Source organism: Musca domestica, unplaced genomic scaffold (genome assembly GCF_030504385.1).
Source record: "Musca domestica strain aabys unplaced genomic scaffold, Musca_domestica.polishedcontigs.V.1.1 1, whole genome shotgun sequence".
Lineage (NCBI taxonomy): Eukaryota > Metazoa > Arthropoda > Insecta > Diptera > Muscidae > Musca > Musca domestica.
Window position 1 is genome coordinate 15,915,539 of NW_026712114.1, and position 22,835 is coordinate 15,938,373.

A 22,835-nucleotide genomic window follows, 5' to 3' on the forward strand; every position below is an offset into this window, starting at 1 on the left:
ATGCCTTAAACCTTTAGTTTTAAACTCAAGTTGGTTGATAACCGTATTATTGAAACATCGCTGATTATAATCTTTCCTTGCGAAAATCTTCCAAATCTGACAAAGTTATCCCAGAGAGCTTAAAAGCTGCTGAGGATGAATTTTTGTTCTATGATTTTATGAAATTCAAAAATGTTTCTTTCTAATTTTTTTCATTTCACATTTTCGCCTTTATTAAAGTTTTCATCAGACTTTCTTAGAACAAGAATTGAGCACCTGTATTTTGTTGTTGTAAAGTATCTATTTATTGCTTTTCGTAGCCTTGCCTGTATGGAACGATCATTCAGTTGATAAACATGTGAACATTAACACTAAAAAAAGCTTGACAAATGTTAAACCTCCTTGTTTCTGTCGAAAACTCTTATTTGGTAGATTTACGACTTTTTCGACGTATGTACGATACGTCGGAAAATTATATCATATTAGTCACAATTTCTGACAGATCATCTATGGCTACCATGTTGAGACCAAAGAAGACTTGGGAAATTACGAAGAAATTTCACTTTTTGAAAGCATCTCCTATTGTTATCATATTTGTCGCAATTGGAAATTATGTGAGAAGCTGTTTCTTCAAGAACACAATAATTAATTTTTGCCAATATGCTTCTGCAGAAGCAGTGACGAACGAAATCCTCTTGAATTGTTTTTGCACGGTTGCATTTAAATTGCAGTCTTTAAATTAGAGTGTATTGGAAAGTTGAAGAAATATTTTATTTAAATGTGTACTGTTATTAGTATTAAAGTTTCAAACTTCTCTTTCATTTTCCTTCACTGGAAAAAAACAAGAATCAGCTGAAATAACGGTAATGTTAAGTTGTCAAGTCGAACTGCCGATTTCATTCCCTTTATATGGTGACACCCATTCAGTCAGCTGCTATTCACTGCAAATGATAACACAACTGGTCAACGCCGTTACCATCATTTTATCGTTACCGCCGTCGGCACTACTCAGTATAACTACGTTTTTTTAATCGTCACGAAGGGGAAAATTTATTTTATTTGGGCGTCAATAATAAAAATTTTGTTAGGGCGAAATAAGTGATTTCGTTGTATATAATTTAGAAAAAAAAAACTTGCAAAAATGCTAGCTTTGATCAACAGAATATTGGATTGGTTCAAGAGCATCTTCTGGAAAGAGGAAATGGAATTGACACTAGTTGGACTGCAGTATTCGGGGAAGACAACATTTGTTAATGTTATAGCCGTGAGTATATTTACTATTGTGTTTGCTTTTCTTGTGGTTCGCTGATGAGATGGACAGATGGATGGAAGGATGATTGACTGGATGGATCTAATAATGAAGTTCCAACAAACATATGTACATACACACATTAGCTGTAGTGGCACCTACATACTAAAATGATTCTGAATTGGACTACTCATCAATGTTTTAACATACTGTCATTACCACGTCCCCCAAACCCTTCGACCGACCGACCGCCCGCCCGCATATATATACTGGACTGCTCCGCTACCCCACATATTGTGTACTGTGCGAAAGATGGTGGAAAGTGTTTTGGGGGTGGTTTTCTTTTCCAGTTGTTGTAACATATGAACGACAGCACGACGAATAGTAGCGGCAATGTACAATATGACAAAGAAGACAAAGAAAAGCTTATGAGGAGGCAAACAAACTTCTTAGACGGGTAGAAGTAAAACTATTCTAACGTAATAACTTGCCATGATGATATTTGTTTTGTTTTTCATTTTCGAATGTGGGAAATTTTGGAAACTTTTTTTGAAAATAGCTTTTTTGTTTCGCATAAACAGATTTCTCTTCGGCCCTACGTCCATTTTATTCTTTTACAGTGCATTGTGATTTTTTTCAGCAAAAGACAATTTTCTTAAATTTTACTTAACAAACTTGTTCTGGCTGATGATTAATTGCATTGTTCCCATTCTGTTTCTCGGTGATATGGGAGTATTGAATTACCCCCATAAGAATCTATACCTATATTAAAATGATTCATTGTGTATCCCAAAAATTTGTTTTAACACCACTTTAAGTTTGCATTGTGAGGAACAGTTTATGATGTAAATACAATTCTTTTGATGCGGTCATATCGACTACCAGACCACCAAAATACTTTCGATGAACATATCTTTCGGGACATTTGTAATAAATCAAGTCACATAAACTCAAAAACTGATCATATTGAGTTCCATTTTCATACAAATCAGGGGATTTCCCTCGTTGGTTCCTCCGATGGACTGGTGGACATTCTAGTTTTTGAAGGACGGTGGACGATCTCCATAGATAGTATTTTCGTACTGTTTCCGTCCTTATCCCTGCACTAATCTAGAGAATCTTCTAACTCTCCTCAAAGATGGAGGATTATCGGTAATCAAATTGCCGATAATCTGGGTGCTTTAATTTGCTGACATATTTAATGAAGGGCATGCTAAGCCACCTAATTTCTTTAACAAATATTAATTTTTATTATAAGAAAGCCACACGGACGTGGTCAATCTGATGCAACATACATAGCATCATCAAATAAACAAACTTTTAAACTTCTTGGAAATCCGTTTATATAGCAAAAGAAAAATACTTTAAAGAATTAGTGTTTTTATACATTACTAACCCAATTAAAAGAAGATCTCAAATTGTTTCTTAAAGATTCCATGCCTCCTTCCCACTTCAATACTAAATAGGGCATAAATAAACAAACAAAGATCTTTTCTTTAATTCGACACAATTTTCTTATCAGTTAATTCATTCTTTCATGGGCGAAGTTCTTCGAAAATGTTCCCACATAAGTTAATCGTCTCTTTGCATTGGACATTGTAAATAATAATAACATGCCAAACTATATCTTGATTAATTCTTTGTTCTTCTCTTTTCATTTGCAGTCTGGTCAATTTACGGAAGACATGATTCCTACAGTTGGTTTCAATATGCGTCGCATAACCAAGGGTAATGTAACAATTAAAGTTTGGGATATTGGCGGTCAACCCAGATTCCGTTCTATGTGGGAGCGGTATTGTCGTGGCGTTAATGCAATAGTGTAATAAACAGTGTGACTTATTGTTTGGCAAATACAATTTTTTACTTATTTTTTTAATTTATATTGCAGATATATGGTGGATGCTGCCGATTTGGATAAAATGGAAGCATCAAGGAATGAACTGCATTCGTTATTAGATAAGCCACAATTAGCTGGTATACCGGTATTGGTATTGGGCAATAAACGTGATCTTCCAGGTGCTTTAGATGAAACTGGGCTAATTGAACGAATGTAAGTGAAATTTGAAATTGTATTTATAATGGGCTTCTAGATTTAGATCACCCTAAAGATGTATAGGTACCATAGTTTGGTTTGAAAGTCAATTAGAATATTTTTCGAATGACCGAACGAGCAATTTGACGTCAAAATTGTATTAATTTACCATATATACATCAGTGTCAGAATAAAATATAATGACAGCCTGGAATTAGGGAATTTCAATGACCATAGATAGGTAGTTTGTCTGAAATGTTGTAGCATTGGGACTGATATTGTGATTTATGTCAATGGTTAAGTACCCTGAAATTGATGGTTTTTAACGTTGTTCCTGCGATAGAGCAGGTAAAGTGAGCGGGTTATTTTAAAAGTCAGTTCGTCGAACAACCACAGAGAAATAGTGGGAATATGGTGTATGATGACCGATGTTGCTAATAATAAAAAACCGGATTAGAGACGATTCGAATTTTTACCATGATTCAAATCCTCACCAAGTCTAGAACATTAAAAAGTGAGGTGTCAAAAAAGGGTTGATGTCTCCCTTTCAGAAAGGCCAAGCTTTCTAGACAACATAGTGTCCATTGTTTTTGTAGATGATTGTACAATTTGAAGTCGGGTAAAAACGCTGAGGACATATATGCTAGGTTGAATTCCTAACTCACCGAACTTGCCGTTTTCATACAGTGAGAAATTTTTAAAACACTCTACCCAGCATGTCAACGCTCACATAGGTTGTGAAGATAATAATGCGGAAAGACATTTTATTTTGCACATCAACTTCCCCAAGATCCTAACCCGTTAAAGACATTTGGCGGCAGCGCTTGTGATGCGCAGAAGGATACTACATATAACGTTATATACTGGTCTGCCAATAGCTATGTGCCTCCAGTGCGGTCGCTTTTGCCGCAGGTGTAGCAATGGTAGTCATATAAAAAATCAGATGATGAATACAACTCTCCCACCCTAAAATATCCGGCACTAAATCAACGTCCACACTTTAAACACTGCGGACTGCAGAGATTGTGCAGGTTGAGGAGCATATAATTCGGACCACTAACTACACCAAGATTCTAGTGCTCACATTCGAAAGCATGTCGTCCATGTGCGACAAACTGAAAAGTATTAAAAGACGCCGATAAAGAGACCTTGGTGATCTCTTATATTGTGATAGGTCTGTGTGTGGTCAGCTATGCGGCTCCAGTTCTCCCCTTACGCCAGCAAAATCATATGCTTTCGTCGCAGTACTTGCTGGAGTTTACCGTGGGAGTCATACAAACCATTGTGTGGTGGATAGAAGTCCCCCCACCTAGGGATTTCAGGAAGAATCTCTATGATCTAGAGAGAGAGGACGAGGTCCAGTGATAAAAGAGAGATAATATAGATAAGGAAGCATATCAGATGGATCTACAACAAGAACTACAGTATGTATGTTGTCCTCAGACTGCACACTACCTCCCAGAACTTCGGCTGCTTGAGCAAACCCGGGTAGTTATGGGCTAATTACGTTTAGAATAGTGCAGTCGTATCAATTCGCCACTACCCTCGGAGAACGATCGCCCATTGTTTTCATACTGATCAGACTTGTATGGAGTGAAACCGAAAAGAAGATTATAGAAAAAAAAAAAAAGAACGAGAAAAGAGCGAAAATTTGTAGTCGTAACGCCAAAAATTGGAGATGGATGTCTGTCCGGTCTACTCCATAGACTCTTGGAGAATTTGATTAGTGTAGCGTGTCATTGACGTAGGAAGGGAAAAACCCAGCAGTCTATGTCTCTGAAATTTGTTAACAATAAACACAATAGACTCTGCCTCTCTCTGATGAGAAATCACATAGTCTGCAGAATTCAATATCATCCTCTCCCGTTAATGGCCGGCAATGACCCTATCGTGCCATATCTTCGAAGCTTCATTCCTATAGACATTTTTGAGTAATAGCAGAGCGGCGATCGAAAACATTACTCGTAGTTCAACTCGGTAGTTTGAGAGCCCCGTCGGCAATTTCATTTATGGCAGAACTTTGAAATTTTAATAAGAACTACAACAGAAAAAACACGTAAATACTACGGCTTCAAACAAAGAAAAAAATCAAGTGAAAATGGAGTTGCAGATTAATCCACTATTGTTAAGTTACCTAAGACCTTTGGTAGCTATGCATTAGACCTCTTGATCACAAGTCCAAGTCTTACAAAAAACCAAGCTGGACTTTTAAATATGGAGTTAGAAATAGAACCAGAAAAGCTGAAAAAACGTCGATACCAATGCTACAATAACACAGAAATTGAACACTGATCCTACGATCTTCTTTAAATTATTTATGGCTATGAAGAATTTCTGGATCAAAATTGTAAATGCCAGCACACTTACTTTTGTATCCTTTTGTAATTATTTTGAAAATTTTACTTCCATTCTGTTGTTGCAAAATAGTCTGGCTTTATCCCTTTATTGTTGTTTTTATAAAAACAACGTTTGTTTATTAGTGGAGAACGATGGTAATGTTTACCAGGGGGTAAGGCAGGGAATACCTAGGTTTCGGAAAGAGCCACCAATCCTCATCAGTTCCCTTGTTTTTGTCTGGGATATTCTCCCCAGAAGTTATTTTAAAAATAACTTCTATGACAAAAAACATTTTTTACTTTTGAATCCCTATATTTATATAGGTTGGACAAACTAGGTCGGGTGAGGAGCTAGCTTACTGCTACAACGGAAGTTTAAACGCAATAAAGAACAGCTTAAACAAGTCTTTTGGGGGTTTCTTAATTATTTAGAAGAAGCTATTAATGATTTCTAATTCAATCAATTCTTAAAATATATTGTATTGATAAAAGATAATTTTTGACCGAAAGCTTGGAAACAATTGAGCGAAAAGGTGAAAATTCTTTTATTCTATCTTTGCCGTCCCCGAAATACTCCAATAAGATAATGAATTTTAATTCACAATAGAGAGTTACATGACGGAGTAATGTCTATAAATATGCAAAAAAAAAAAAAAAAGAAGCATAGTTTTAGGAGGTTCATTTAATATTTTCCAATAAAATGGATAGAAATGAAAATAGACTTATAACATAATTTTTGTTTTCAAACAAATTAAATTCATCTATTAATCTCTTGCAAATTTCATTTCATTTCAGGAATTTATCGAGCATACAAGACAGAGAAATATGCTGTTATAGTATTTCCTGTAAGGAGAAAGATAACATCGATATAACGCTTCAATGGCTAATTGCACACTCGAAGAGTCAAAGTCGTTAGGATTTAACCGGCAGTGTCAAATCCCTCCGATAGACTCTTCAACTTTTCTCTTAATATACATACTTGTGATGTGATGAGGAAGATGACGATTAGGATGGATAGAAAAAGAAGTCAATGGCGGCGGCGGTGACGGCGGCTGAATAAATAAAATGAAAAATAGGATAATAGACATTAAGCCAAAGTAAAGAACTTAAAAAAATAACAAAACAAATAATTCGTTAAATATTCAAAGATACCTGGAGAAGGAGAGTATTGGAAAATATTTTTTCGTGTTTCTTTTTTTGCCAAGGGGAAAAATTACATTGTGGTCGACCGAACAACAGAAAATAAAACACAAACAATATACATAGAGCGCATTCATTCACACTCGTATAATATCAAATCTCATGCTTTATAATATATGAAAAAGGAGAAAAAAATCACATACCAAAACGAAAAAGTCATGGGAGAGTTTTATTTAAAAAAACATCTAAGGAATTATGTATTAGTTTTTTACTTTCTAATCATGGCTGCGGTTATTACGTTTGTTTTTTTTTTCTAAAATGTAAACTGTTAAATAACACACACACAACACATAAAATGCCTTACAGTCGAGCACGCCAAAAAAAACTTTTTGTATTGAAATAATATGGTTATAAGGTGCTTCCGGTTATTATTATTTGTTTTTAATTGTAGCTATTCTTTTTATTATAAATTATTATTTTTAATGTTGAAATGCCTCCCCAAATAAGCAAAAGAAAAATCTTGCTTCGAATGACAAAAACCTTTACCTTTTTTTGATTGCATTAATTTTCTTGCCGTGTATTCTCCTTGTATATCAATATATCATCACAACCACAATCGTCGTACAACAAGCAAGCAAGCAACAACACCTACCGCCTCTCCTAGTTTTGATCTAAGCACTTGAATTCAAAACTTTTTTCTTAGTTTATCTTCGTTTTCGTTTTTTTTCTTTTTTTGCACTAATTTATTACTATTTTTTTTTGTATTTTTAATAATGTGTAAACACAACTCTTTTTTTCTGTTAATATAATTAAGCATATATGTATGTATGTATGTACCACTACTAATACTAGTAAAGGCTAAGGATAAATACACAAACGAGATATTTTACTATATTTATGTATGTCTAGTGTATAAAACCAATCAACCAACCAACAACTGTACATTTATTTTTGCGGAAAGTGGAATAAGTTGAGATGAGAACTAATAAAAAATGGCTCGAACAAAAATGCATACATATGTACATGCTCTTCTTTATATAGTCTACATATGCATATATATCATATAGCGACATAAACCAATAAAATTATACATATATATAAATTATATTCGATCTGTTTCGTACACTTTAGTAAGTTCGATTTGTTACAAATGAAAAACAAAAAAAGATTTAAGTAAAATCGTATCTCAAATGTTACCATTTCTATATTAAAACATGATGAAATAACAAATATGAAAAAGACAAAGAATTTTAATTGAGCATAACAAAAACAAAACAGAAGCTTTTAATATGATTTTTTATTACATAATTACATCAAACCAACAAATAAAATCAACAATCAATAAAATAAACTAATTACAAATAAACGAATTAGTCACAAAATTCAATTGGCAGTTAAGCATTCTTCTCAATGATAATTTTTACCGGATCTAGTTGGCAACAACTCAGAGATCAAGGGTCAAGAGACAAGAGAGAATTGAAGATGGAGGCTTATAAAAAATTAAAATTAAAAAAAAGACTTAGCAGCATAGTTTGTCAATTTTAATAATTCTGTAAATTAGAGAGAGAAAAGGCACAAAGTCCCATAATACGTTGACAGTTTACTAGATTAACTAAACCCAGTGGATTCAAATTTCCAATTCCTGCAACAAAGTCAAACGCCAAAATTTTTACATTTTTTTAATTTTATTGAATGAAAGCAAGACATTTCGGAAATAGCATCAAATTTTAGAATGAGTTTAGATTTGCTCGAATCGGTCACCTTTTGGCACGAATTATGGTCTTAAAACGGCCAATGAAACCGTCACATGCTGCCTGAATGTTGCTCTGCGGTATTTTGGCCCATTTTCGTCGAAGTGCTTGCTTGAGTTGATCGACACTTTGGTATTTTTTAGTGCCAAATTTTCTTTCCAAAATACTTCAGACACAATAGTCCAACGGATTGGTATCCGGAGACGTTGGTGGCCATTGTGCGCTGGAAATGAAGCGAGGAACCTCATTTTGTAACCATTCTTGGATGGTGCGTGCTGAGTCCCGCTGAAATGTCCAAGGTCTGCGGCCAAAATGTTTGTAAACCCTCCAGAATATTTTCGCGATCATATTCGGCATTTATTCTGATGTCACGGTCGATTAATACGAGCGGAGAGCGACCATCGGCTGTTATGGCGGCCCACACCATCACCATGGCCGGCGCTTGAGTTCTTGTGGCCAACCGAAGGTGGACATTTTCAGCTGACCTCTTTAGCAAGTAAACACGATCACTTTGTTTGTTGACAAACTGCTGGACAACGAATGTTTTCTCATCGGAGAAAATCAAATTCGAAGTTCACAGCTTTCGGCCAAGCGAAGTAACTCTTTAGATTTTTTGAGTCTATTTTCTTTCTGTTGCGGTGTAAGTTCTTGCATTTTTTGGAATGTCAATTGCTTTACCCCCAGGTCAATCTTCAATATTTGCCGAATGAAATATTGCGATATGTTCAGCTCACGATGCATTTTTTTGGCCCTTGCGACGCGGGTTTCGATCAAGTCGCTTCTTTACTTTTCGAACCATTTGTGCTGATGTTGCTGTTTTCTTCTGTCCACTTTCTTGACGTCGGGCTATGCTACCAGTATCACGGTAACGAGCGATGGTATGAGACACAAAAGATTTATTTACATTTAAATGCTGGAGTGCTCTAACGATAGCCACTTTTGGTTTTCCAGCCAAATATAAAGAAATCACACTATCACGCCTAAATTCCATCACGAACAACTTTTTTCCTGAAAATTCCCAATAAAATGCTTTTGCACGCTTGTAAACAATATAATGCGCTGTCACTGGAATAATTTTAACAGCTGTTGAAATAGTGGCTTAGAAATAACAGCAGTCTGAAATTGGTTGGAGTTTTTTCATCTCACCCTGTACTCACACCTAAAGAAATATAATAACTTTGCAAGCTGCATTTCCGGAGTTTGATCAGCAAAAACCACTCAGGCGAGTGGCGCTGGCGCAAATGAAGAAGTTTACGACAAAACACAAAGTTTATTGTTCAACCCGACTGAACATACCATTACTTTCATTGCTTTTATTTATTACTTCGTATTGGCAATACTGTTTTGCCAATTGCCTCTTCCTGTAGTTGTCAATTAAACGAAAAAGCCGGTCGGTTGCAAATTTTACTCGTTAATGGAAAATCATCAAATTTAAGAAGATATTTAATTTTAAATTATAGAAAAAGTGCGAATAAGAGTGATTTAAATCATGGCAAATAAAATAATAGCAAAATAAATGTGTTTTCATTTGTAATTTGTTATAAAAATACATAAAATTCTTTAGTTTATGTGACAAAGCAAGCGTTGTTGTTCTTTCAGTTATTTTGCTTATTAGTTCTCTCGTGAGTGTGTATAATGAGAGCATGTGCAATATAGTTGGTTTTGTTACGGTGTTGCATGTTTTAGCAGTGAGTGATCTTTCAATTGCTTTTAAAATCGTTGAAATCAAAGCATTCGGTTTGTTATGCAAAATTTGGTAAATAAATGATAAAAAATGTTTAATATTTTGTCCGTTACCGGTAATTGTTTGAATTCCTTTAACACAAAAGGGAATAATTTTATTGGCCCTGTTGGACTTCCGTTTTATTCTAGTCATTCTTATTGGATATGAGTAACAGCGGGATGAAAATCAAATGCTACAATCATGTAAAACAATATAGCAAATGAGTGTAATTAAAAAAAAAAAAGAATTTAAAAAACATAGCTGGTTATCTTCTTATATCAAAGATTGTCAAGCATTTTGAACTACAATATGAGGTTCAGCAATATGAGGCTACCAAATTACATGGGCATATTTAAATTTATTCTCTTCTGGTGGAGTTTAGAATGATTCAACTCGGCTGAACATACTACGACTTTCGTTGTCTTCATTTATTACTTCGTATTGGCAACACTGTTTTGCCAATTGCCTCTTCCTGTAGTTGTCAATTAAAGAAATAGGCCGGTCGGTTGCAAATTTTACTCGTTAATGGAAAATCATCAAATTTAAAGAAATATTTCATTTTAAATAATAGAAAAAGTGTGAATAAGTGCAATTTAAATCATGGCAAATAAAATAATAGTAAAATAAATGTGTTTTCTTTTGTAATTTGTTATAAAAATACATATACTTCGTTCGTTTCATTCACAATGCAAGCCTTGTTGTTCTTTCAGTTATTTTGCTTATTAGTTCTCTCGTGAGTGTGTATAATGAGAGAATGTGCAATATAGTTTTCGTCACGGTGCTACGTGTTTTAAAAGTAAGTGATCATTTTTTTTGGCTTGGTCCACAAAATTTGGAAAAGAAATTCATATTGGAATCCTTTAAGTGTCAAAGAGAAATATTTCATTGATCTTGGTGGAAGTTCGTCTTATTGTTGGATATGATTAATAGTGGAAAATGGAAATCAATGTTACGGTCGAACCAAAGAGGTAATTTGTTAAATCTATAAATCTATAACATCTATAAAAGGTCTACACTTACATTCCCCATATAACTAGAACTAACGATATCCCATGAGAATTTATGTCACATTTTTCGACGGAACGGATATTTTATATTTGGTATTCGCAATGGGTACCATTTTCTATTACAGAAAGTTACCTATACAGGTCAACATTTTCGTATGGCCCTCATATAATGATAACTTCCGATAGTCGGTATTTTGCCGATTTTAGGCACATTAGTGTTCGCTACTGGCTTCGCCTTCTCTAGCAGATAATCGGTTATACGGGTCGATGTTTTCATACAGATCCCACATAACTGCACTGCATTTTCAAAAGATTTTTTTAATGTTGCAAGTTTGCTCCAAATGTATCTTTTACCTTTACTTACTTTTTTAAGACCAAAAACAATTTTTCTATTTTTTCGGCTACAACTTGCTTATTGTGTTGTCCGAGTTTTCAATTTCTTCTTTTTTAAATAAAATGTAATTTCAAGTCGAACTAAAGGTGTTAGTCCATTTGTCTGTCTGGCTGGTGTTCACGATAACTCTCGAAGGTCGTATCCGATTTGCTTCAAATTTGATGCATCGCAATATTATTATCAAACTTAGACTGTAATCGGAGATGGGCAATATCGCACCACTCCTTCTGGTTCATATTTCACACATCCCATTATTTCCCAGTACTAACACAAGATCTGCTGTCAATATGGGATATATGGGTCCACTCCTTCTGGTTCCTCACCCACAAAAGGGTCAATATTTTGAATATCCATGAAGCTCAAAAATGCGAAATTAACATCCGAATCCATTCAGATTTGGTATTTTGGAATCAGCTGTAATTTGAAATTTCAGTTTCTCATTCGGTAAAATTTCTCCTCACATTAAATTTTCTGTACGGTACTAATATTTGTATAGTCACCATATTCGTTATTTTTGTGTTTTCTGACTCAATAATTGCACCGACCTTTTTATATCCTTCACCATTCTACGGAGGGTATATTAGCTTTGTCATTCCGTTTGTAACTCCTTTATAATAGACCCTACAAAGTAAATATATTCTGGATCAGCGTAAAATTCTAAGGCGATCTAATGATGTCCGTATGTATGTCCGTCTCTCTGTCTGTTGTAATCACGCTATCATTCGAACGAATTGAGATAGGAGGCTAAAATGTTGCATAGTTTACCAGTAGGCAGGATAAGTTCGTAGATGGGCCATGCCGGTCCTCGTTTTTGTATAGCCCTATATAATGGTACCTTGCGATACTCGGTATTTTAATGATTTTAGCGACATTATTTACCGGATTTTTTTTTATATTTCGTATTTGAAGTTTGTGATGGGTATTACAGCCTAAGACAGAAAATTGTCTGTGCAGGTCCACGTCTTCATATAGCCCCCATATAACGGTACCTCCCGATAGTCAGTATTTTGATGATTTCACCAACATTATTACCAGGAATTCTGATATCGCAAATGACAAAAAATTTCGTCACGTCTTCGTTTAGTCCCCATATAGCGGTTTTCAATTAAGTGTTAGTTTTCGGATTTTTTTTTTTTAATTTTCCAAGATCCTTCCAAATGGTAAAGGGTATTAAAGCTGCTTTTTTACTTGTTAGGTATTCATGAGACCCCAGTCGCATTTTCCAACATATAGAAAGAAACGAAATAGACCTATAGCTCCTTTTGGTGATCTCCATAAAATCGCATTGTGGGTCTATTTATTTATGGCCGTCCACCCGTTTGTCCATGTAATGTTGTAAAGATTATATTAAATTTTGCATAGTTTACTTGGTTGACTCAATGATAATGTTTAATAATGATAATCTTTACAAAGTACAGACTAAAAATACCATAGCTAATGGGCTGAGCTTTGGATATTGGTTTGGTTTGATTTCGGATCAAACGATCCAATATCTGCCAAGTTTTCACTAAATCGGTTCAGATAAAACTGAAAAAACTGCAACCAACTTCAGACTATTGTGTCTGGAGTATTTTGGAAAGCAAGGTTAGCGCTAAAAAATATAAATGTGTCGATCACCTCAAGCAAGCGCTTCGCCGGGAATGGGGCAAAAAACAGCAGAGCAACATTCGGGCAGCGTGTGACGGTTTCATTGGCCGTTTGAAGATCATAATTCGTGGCAAAGCTCACTAATTCGAACAAATCTAAACTTATTCTAAAATTTGATGCTATTTCCGACATTTGCTTTTCCTAGCATTAAAAATGTTCAGTAGTTGCTCAGTTCTTTATTAAAATCCGACGTAATGTAAATTTTAAAAAATCCCTCTTTTTAATATTTCGATCTTGTTTTAATCCTTCTACACCTGCAAACAAGAGATTAAATCAACCACAAAACGCTTCATATGATACACAACATTACAGTTTGGTATGCATGGCCTCCCCTGGGCTACATCCTCCCTGATCCCTTATGCATTTACACATTTCCATAACTAAAAAATCATGCCAGCAATTTCAATAGGTTCAGATTTTTCCCTCAATTATTTGTTATTCCAAACTTTTGAATTATGAATTTATAACGCGGGTGGTTGGCTGTCAAGATTGATTTATGGGTTTCAAATAATTTTTGATAATTCTTGGCCTTAACTTACGACGTTCTCAGAATCTATTACAGCAAATGTTCATGGGGAAAATATTCATTGTTGGTATTTACCACAAGTGTAGTGCATAAATAAAAAGAAAATGGGGGGTATACTTCGGGTTTTGAGCTGTTGAAACCTGTCCAACTCACTTCCAGGCCCAAGTAACACTGGTAGTTGACTGGTCATTGATTTAAGGTACCAATTTGAACATAGAACGACAATAGAATTACAAAGTGATCACAGGCGCACACACACACACGCAACGTGGTAATCTACCATTGCCAGTTAGGCCAGGAGCCACTTCGACCACAACTGACAAAATAAATTATGAAGGACATGCTCATATCTCTGCTGTGGAATAAATACCTACCTACCTACCTACCAACTATCGTCCACATTCATCCGCCACCCATATCGCCTACTCGACACAATAAATTTTGTTCAACAATTCATTGTCGTTGTTTGGGTCAATTTGACATGTCCTAATCACAAATGATATGAAATGCATCGTATCAGCGGCAGCAACAACAACACTTTCTTTTTGGCCCTTGTGGCAACACACGCCTCCGCGCGACGCTCAAAACACCAACCACCTTGGGAGGAGTTTGGAAATCAAATCACATTAAAAACGCCAATAGACTACCTAATTAGAAATTCTAGCGACATTTAGTTGTTGAGTGTTTTCCAAGAACCGACAGACAGCTACATACCGAGTTGTAGGAGCTCTTCATCAATTCAATTCAATTCCTGCGCAGGCGCATATGTACATGCGTACATAGTATGATGGAACATCATATGCTCATGCGCATATAAACTGAGGATTGTGTGAATCATCTTCGGGATCGAATAATTTTCTCGCTGCACAGTGGTTTAATGTTGATTTGGAGAGGACATATATAATTTTAAATGTTTGTGATAGCCGATTTGGCCTCACATGGTGAAGGGAAAACGTTGTTGGTCTTGGCCGAACTTTGTATCACTTTCATGGAGGGTATAGTAATCATGCTCGAAATTATCACCACACAGCAACACACAGTTTTTAATTGTGTACAGGGTTGCCCATATTCGACGGATCTTTGGGCCCTTTGGGTCCATTTCAATCGACGAGGCTTTTCCGCAGGCAACATTCTTTGCGTCAATTGAATTTTGTACGGCAGCGATATTCTCGGCCGATCGCCTTGGCCGACTTTTATATGGCCTCTTCGGATTAGAAAGAGCCTTACCAGTCGAAAATTTTTCGTATGAACGCTTAATGGTGTTCTAAGAAGGCGCACTTCTCACATTTTTTAATGTTTTAAAAGTACGTTGATTTTTCATAATTGACTTCTTCTGTTGAATGTAAATTTCAGAGCGCTCGCGTGGCGTGTACTGATTCATGGTAAAAATCTGCTTGGACTGACGCTTCAAACGCGGTATGTCATTAAACGATGTGACATCTCTGTCAAAAGTAATGGCGTTGCCAGATGGGTCCGTCGAATATGGGCAACCCTGTATGTATTGTTACACCCTCAGCCATATGGATACGGCCAAAACGTGCCTCATCGAAATTACGGTTTTAGGACTGTTTGAACCAAAGCTGTTTTAGGACATTTGGAGTCAATCTAGCGATGTCCGTCCATCCGTAAGTCTGTCTGTCTGGCTGCTGCACACGATAACCCTCGAAGGGAGTATCCGATTTGGTCCAAACTTATTATTATAAAACTTACATCGAGTACATAGATGGGCAATATCCCCCACAAAAGTTCGAAATTTTCAAAAATATTTTAATGCACAGAAAGAGAAGGGATAATCCAAATTTGGTCCAACTTTCCAAATCCTAATACAGGGTGAGATAAAAAAACTGCAATAAAGTCAAACGCCATAATTTTTACATTTTTTTAAATTTTATTAATTTAAAGCAAAAAATGTCGGAAATAGCATCAAATTTTAGAATAAGTTTAGATTTGTTCGAATTGGTCACCTTTGGCCCGAATTATGGTCTTCAAACGGCCAATGAAACCGTCACACGTTGCCCGAATGTTGCTCTGCGGTATTTTGGCCCATTCCCGGCGAAGCGCTTGCTTGAGGTGTTCCACACTTTGATATTTTTTAGTGCCAACCTTGCTTTCCAAAATACTCCAGACACAATAGTCCAAATGGATTGGGTATTCGGAGATTTTGGTTTCCATTGTGCACTGGAAATGAAGCGAGGAACCTCATTTTGTAACCATTCTTGGGTGGAGCGTGCTAAGTGCGGTGGTGCTGAGTCCTGTTGGAATGTCCAAGATCTGCGGTCAAAATGTTTGTGTGCCCAAGGCTTTAATACACCCTCCAGAATATTTTCGCTATAATATTCGGCATTTATTTTGATGCTACGGTCGACTAATACGAGCGGAGAGCGACCATCGCCTGTTATGGCGGCCCACATCATCACCATGACCGGCGCTTGAGTTCTGGTGGCCAACCGAAAGTGCACATTTTCATCTGACATCTTTGGCAAGTAAACACAATCATTTTGTTTGTTTACAAACTGCTGGACAACGAATGTTTTCTCATCGGAGAAACCCAAATTCGGCAGTTCACCACTTTCGGCCAAGCAAAGCAACTCTTTAGGTCTCTTGAGTCTATTTTCTTTCTGTTGCGGTGTAAGTTCTTGCACTTTTTGAAATTCCAATGGCTTTACCCCGAGCACATTTTTCAATATTTGCCGAATGCAATATTGCGATATGTTCAGCTCAAGAGCCATTTTTCGGCATCTGCGACGTGGATTTCGAACAAGTTGCTTCTTTACTTTTCGAACCGCTTGAATTCCATCACGAATAACTTTATTTTTTGGAAAATTCTCACCAAACTGCTTTTGTACGCTTGTAAACAATATAATGAGCTCTCATTGGAATAATTTTAACAGCTGTCGGACGAGTCGCTTAGAAATGGCAGCAGTCTGAATTTGGTTGCAGTTTTTTCATCTCACTCTGTATATCATTTGATAAGGCCAAAAAGTGCCTCATCGAAACCGACCTAGGTCTCTTTGGACCAAATCCGTTTCGGGACATTTGAAATCGATCTAGCGATGTCCATCCGTCCGCCCGTCTGGTTGGCTGATGCGCACAATAACTCTTGAAAGGGAGTATCCGATTTTGTCCATCTTGGTACATCGTAATATAAGTGTCAAACATAGATCTTGTTCGAAGATGGACAATATCGGTCCACTCCTTCTGGCACCTCCCCCAAAAAAGTGTTACTGCACAGAAAGAGAATGGATAATCCGATTTTACTCCAACTTTGCAAATCCTTAAATTTGTAGCAGTGCTAGGTGGGGTGCGAAAATGGACAATATCGGTCCACTCCATCAAGGGTCAACATTTTTAATAATTCCAACTCTTATAAAATGTAATATAAGACTCCGATTGTCTTCAAATTACACAGATCACAATGTTTGTATTAACCGAAGTTCTGCTGTGTATATGGAATACCTCGGTTCACTCCTTCTGGTCCCTGCCTTACAAAGGGTCAAAATTTTGAATAACCAAAACGATCATAAAATCCGGAATAAGCTTCCGGTTCTCTTCATATTTCACACATCCCATTATTTCTACCAACAGAAGATTTGATGTGAAGATGGGATATATCGGGCCATTCCATTTGGTACCTCCCCCACAAAGGGTCAAATTTTCAATACCCATGAAGCTCGTAACGCGAAATTAACATCCGATTCCATTCAGATGTGGTACTTCTTAATATTTCCATCAACAGAAGATCTCCTCCCCCACATAGGTTTCTCGATTTTGAAAAACCAAATGCTCAAAGAAAGCGAAATGACCATCCAACTCTTCTCAAATTTCACACATACAACATTTTTGCTAACAAAATATCTGTTGTGAAGATGATATACAGGGTTGCCCATATTCGACGGACCTTTGGGCCCATTCCAATCGACGAGGCTTGTCCGCAGGCAACATTCTTTGCGTCAATTGAATTTTGTACCGGAACAAATGCAAATCAATGCGAATAATCCGTTGTAAAGTGGACCGAGCCATGCCCAACTGCTGAGAACGGCGTTTTTGGGATGTTCTTGGGGACATCTCAACACTGGCTCGTACGGCAGCGATATTCTCGGCCGATCGCCTTGGCCGACTTTTATATGGCCTCTTCGGATTAGAAAGAGCCTTACCAGTCGAAAATGGTGTTCTTATAAGGCGCTCTTCTCACATTTTTTAATTTTTTTAAAAGCACGTTGAGTTTTCACATTTGACTTCAATTGACACAATTGACTATTTCAGAGCGCTCGCGTGTTGTGTATTGGTTCATGGTAAAAATCTGCTTGGACTGACGCTTCAAACGCGGTATGTCATTAAGCGATGTGACATCTCTGTCAAAAGTTATGGCGTTGCCAGATGGGTCCGTCGAATATGGGCAACCCTGTATATCTGTGTTTGTATTTTTCGACAGTGAAACAAAACACGGAACATGCGTGAGCGGTTTAAATCAGTGTAGCCAAAAATGTCCCTTTATAAGAGGATATTTATTATTTTTTTACCCAAAAGATAAATTTCTACTCCATGTATACTCTCTCCAAATCACTGTCCATTTCATGAGACACACACGCAAACCATGGCAGCCCCTCCCCCCCATTCCCCTCACACGCACACATAAATACATGCCCATCAACATTTGTAGAACTCATAAATATTTTTAAATGTCCATTTACAACACAAGGTTGGCTCTTGATGGTGATCGATGGCGATGCAATTGCTGTCGTTGTTCGTCGTTTTGTGGATTTACTGGATGTGTCTTCCTTCTTTCCGTACTTCTTGGAGGCAATCGCTGTGTTTGTGCACTACGCGCATGCGTACGTACATATGTATGCCGGCTATGGCTATGGGGCATCATAAAACATTTAATCATGTCCGGCCATATCCGTGTTTACAAAGATTCAAATTCACAGTAAATGTGACAGGGAACAATTTTATTTATTCCACACTGAATGGAGAGAAGACGAAAAAAAAATGAGAAAAATAATCAAATATTTCATTGAGAGAGAAAATTTTCATAAATATAATGGGAAAAAGGATTTTAAATGCAGACCTACTATTTGTGTGTGGTCTGAGAGTGAGGAAAAAATATACATCAAATTAAAAATTACAGTTTAGAAGGAGATGTTTCCAAGAAAATATTACAATTTTGGAATTTTGTATAAGAAGACCTCTTATAAAAAGACTTTCTGCTTTCCTTTAAAAAAATCAAACCGGTCTTCTAAAGAAAATACCATTAGACCTTCGTGGTCTTATTTTAATGAGAAGATCTTGGGATCATCTATGCGAGCAAGGAATTATTCTCTTATAAGAACACATTTTGGCCTTCTATGAGAAACTTGGCCTTCTAAGTCTTCTATCTATAAATATGAAAAGGCCTTTATGCCTTCTCATAACAAGCACTTCTGGTCTTCTATGAGGAAGAAAACCTTCTGGTCTTATAAGCAAAAGAAGATATTCTAAACGAGGAGGACCTTCTAGTTTTCAATACGAGGAATACCTTTTGACCTCTTGTCTTCTATGAGAAGACCTTTTCGTCTTCTATGAGAAGACCTTTTCGTCTTCTATGGGAAGACTTTCTCGTCTTCTATGAGAGGGCTATCTCGTCTTCTATGAGAAGGCCACCTCGTCTTCTATGAGAAGACCTTCTTGTCTTCTATGAGAAGACTTTTTCGTCTTCTATGAGAGGACCTTTTCGTCTTCTATGAGAAGTCCTTCGCGTCTTCTGTGAGAAGACCTTCGCGTCTTCTATGAGAAGACCTTCGCGTCTTCCACGAGAAGACCTTCGCGTCTTCCACGAGAAGACCTTCGCGTCTTCTACGAGAAGACCTTCTCGTCTTCTATGAGAAGACTTTCTCGTCTTCTATGAGAAGACCTTCGCGTCTTCTATGAGAAGATCTTCTCGTCCTCTATGAGAAGAACTTCTCGTCCTCTATGAGAAGACCTTCCCGTCCTCTATGAGAAGACCTTCTCGTCTTCTATGAGAAGACCTTCTCGTCTTTTATGAGAAGACTTTCTCATCCTCTATGAGAAGACCTTCTCGTCTTCTATGAAGGACCTTCTCGTCTTCTATGAGAGGGCCATCTCGTCTTCTATGAGAAAGTCGTCTCGTCTTCTATGAGAAGGCCACCTCGTCTTCTATGAGAAGGCCGCCTCGTCTTCTATGAGAAGGCCACCTCGTCTTATATGAGAAGACCTTCTTGTCTTCTATGAGAAAACCTTTTCGTCTTCTATGAGAAGACCTTCGCGTCTTCCACGAGAAGACCTTCGCGTCTTGTACGAGAAGACTTTCTCGTCTTCTATGAGAAGACCTTCTCGTTTTCTATGAGAAGACCTTCCCGTCCTCTATGAGAAGACCTTCTCGTCCTCTATTGGAAGACCTTATCGTCTTCTTTGAGAAGACCTTTTCGCCTTCTATGAGAAAACCTTTTCGTCTTCTATGAGAGGACCTTTTCGTCTTCTATGAGAAGACATTTTCGTCTTCTATTAAGAGACCTGTTCGTTTTCTATGAGAAGACCCTCTTGTTCTCTATGAGAAGACCCTCTCGTCTTCTATGAGAAGACCTTCTCGTCTTCTATGAGAAGAACTTCTATGATAAGGTATTCGGGGCTTATATGAAAAGATCTTCTGGGCTTTTCCACGAGAAGACCCTCTGGGCTTCTATGAGAAGAACTTCTGGACATCTACGAGAATACATCCGGCTTCTATGAGAAGACCTTCTATGTTAAGACTTTCTTGGCTTCTATGAGCAGGTATTTGGGGCTTCTATGAGAAGACGTTGTTGGTTTCCTAGGGGCAGAAGTTTTGCGCTTTCGTGAGGAGCTATTTTGGGCTTCTATAAGAAGCCCCTATGGGCTTTTATGAAAGGATCGTCTGGGCTTCTTTGAGAAGATCTTCGTGTTTTCTATGAGAAGAACTTCTGTGCTTCTATGAGTAGACCTTCTGGAATTTTATGAGAAGACCTTCTGGGCTACTATGAGAAGACATTCTGGCATTCTATGAGTAGAGCTTATGGGAGTTTATGAAAGACCTTTCGCGCTTATATGACAAGACCTTCTGTCCTTCTATATTAAGACATTCCGCTTTTCTATGAGCAGATATTTCGCTCTCCTAAAAGAAGATCTTCCGCTCTAGTATAAGAAGATCTTCTGATCCTCTATAATCAGATCTTGTGATTTTCTATGCAAAGAAGATCATCGGCTCTTCTATAAGGGCGCCTTTGGGTTTTTGTTGAGGAGAGCCTTCAGGTATTTGATAAACAATACTTTCGGGTCTTCTGTGTAGAAAACTTTCGCCTCTTTTGGTCTTCAAAGTACAAAATCTTCTGTCGTTCAACGAAGAAGGCCTCCTTCCATATACACCTCTTGTCTATATCTTAACAGACAAAGTTTGGTCGCGGTGTTTACATTATCTCTAAAATTCCAAATAAGTTAAAGTCTCTTGCGCTTTTGTTGTCATTGCTAATTTCTTGCTTTTATCCTCCGATTTTTTTATATGGTTATTTTTTGTTTCTTTGATAAATTAGCGACACAGAGCGTTATGCGAGTGCGACAAGAAGTTATGTGTGTCCGATCAAATAAATAAAATTTATTAAAGCCGTACTTCAAAAGTACTTCGCATCGGCCAAGCCAGTTATCGCAAAGGCCCAAGTGAATTCAACGAAATTTGAGTGAGTGTGAGAGGTATGTGTGTGTGTGTGTGTCTGTTGGTAGTTTTTACTTTTAATTGATTTGCATAAACGAAGAGAATCCATAAAATACATGTTTAAATTTTAATAGGCAATTTAAAAGCTATGATCGGAATTATGGCAGAAGAAGGGCAGAAGGGCTACATAAGCTGGGGATTTTTAGCTGTGGGAGGAATTTTCAGTTTCAGTATTATGTATATAAAGTTGATGCCCGATCTTCAGAAGACATTCTCATAGAAAGGAAAAGAAATACTCCAAATTACCAGAAGAAAATTTTATTTATGGAAGATTGAAGGACTAGAAGCAAGCTTTGGATAAAGGAGGAAATTCAAAATTGTCTAATAGAAAGTTTGAAGATAGATAAATATATATGTATACAAGGTGAGATGAAAAAACTGCAACCAACTTCAGACTGCTGTCATTTCTAAGCCACTCGTCCGTGATACTGGTAGCGTAGCCCGACGTCAAGGAAGAGGACGAAAGAAAGGACCTACATCAGCAGAAATGGTTCGAAAAGTAAACAAGTTAAAAAGCAGTAAGTTCGGCCGGGCCGCACTTGGAATTCCCTCCACCATTTGGAACGAATTTGGAAATAAAATCCTGAAAAAATTTTGGTAAAATTTTAAAAATACCGAATATTGCCGTTATATTGGTGCCTATGCGACGTGGACCCACACAGGCATTATTTGTCATGAGTCATTACCAAATTCAAATTCGGAACTTGAAATAAACGCGAACAATGTAGCTAAAATCATCAGAGTATAGAATATAGGGAGGTACCGTTATATCGGAGCTGTGCGAAGACCTGAACCTGCGTAGACAATTTTTTGTCATATTCTGTAGCATCCATTACGAACTTGAAATACGACATTTCAAACAACTTCGGTGAGTATTGTACCTAAACTCGTCAGAATATAGGGAGGTACTGGTATATGGGGCCTTTACGAAGACCTGGACCTGCATAGACAATTTTCTGTCACAGACTGGAGTTTCCATTACGAACTCTAAATGCGTAATTTGAAAAAAATTTGGTGAATAAAGACGCTAAAATCACCAAAATACCGAATATAGGGAGGTACCGTTATATGGGGGCTATACGAAGACGTGGACCTGAACAGACAATTTTCTGTCTTAGGCTGTAGTATCTATTTCGAACCTCAATTACTAAATTTGAAACTATTCCGGTGAATAAAGTGACTAAAAGCATGGAAATACCGAATATCGGGAGGTACCGTTATATAGGGGCTATACGAAGACGTGGACCTACATGGCCCATTTACGAACTTAACCTGCCTACTGGAAAAATAAACCTGTGTGAAAAATTTTAGCCTTGTATCTCAATTCGTTC

At 37.0% G+C, this 22,835-nt stretch overlaps 1 protein-coding gene across 1 annotated transcript; it reads left to right on the top strand.

Annotated features, from left to right (window-relative positions):
* The first annotated feature begins 986 nt into the window (after window positions 1-986).
* On the top strand, window positions 987-8,123 carry LOC101890043 (ADP-ribosylation factor-like protein 8). Its single transcript, XM_005185665.4, has 4 exons — window positions 987-1,243; window positions 2,893-3,047; window positions 3,117-3,278; window positions 6,392-8,123. The coding sequence occupies exons 1-4, from the start codon at window positions 1,121-1,123 to the stop codon at window positions 6,510-6,512; spliced, it is 561 nt and encodes a 186-aa protein (XP_005185722.1). The 5' UTR covers window positions 987-1,120; the 3' UTR covers window positions 6,513-8,123.
* The last annotated feature ends 14,712 nt before the right edge of the window (window positions 8,124-22,835 follow it).

What these genes read in the sequence shown, in the direction of transcription:
- LOC101890043 (XM_005185665.4), top strand. Translation starts at nt 1,121, where the DNA reads ATGCTAGCTTTGATCAACAGAATATTGGATTGGTTCAAGAGCATCTTC. An exon ending in CGTGGCGTTAATGCAATAGT is followed by an intron (nt 3,048 to 3,116) that starts GTAATAAACAGT and finishes TTTATATTGCAG; the next exon opens with ATATATGGTGGATGCTGCCG. An exon ending in ACTGGGCTAATTGAACGAAT is followed by an intron (nt 3,279 to 6,391) that starts GTAAGTGAAATT and finishes ATTTCATTTCAG; the next exon opens with GAATTTATCGAGCATACAAG.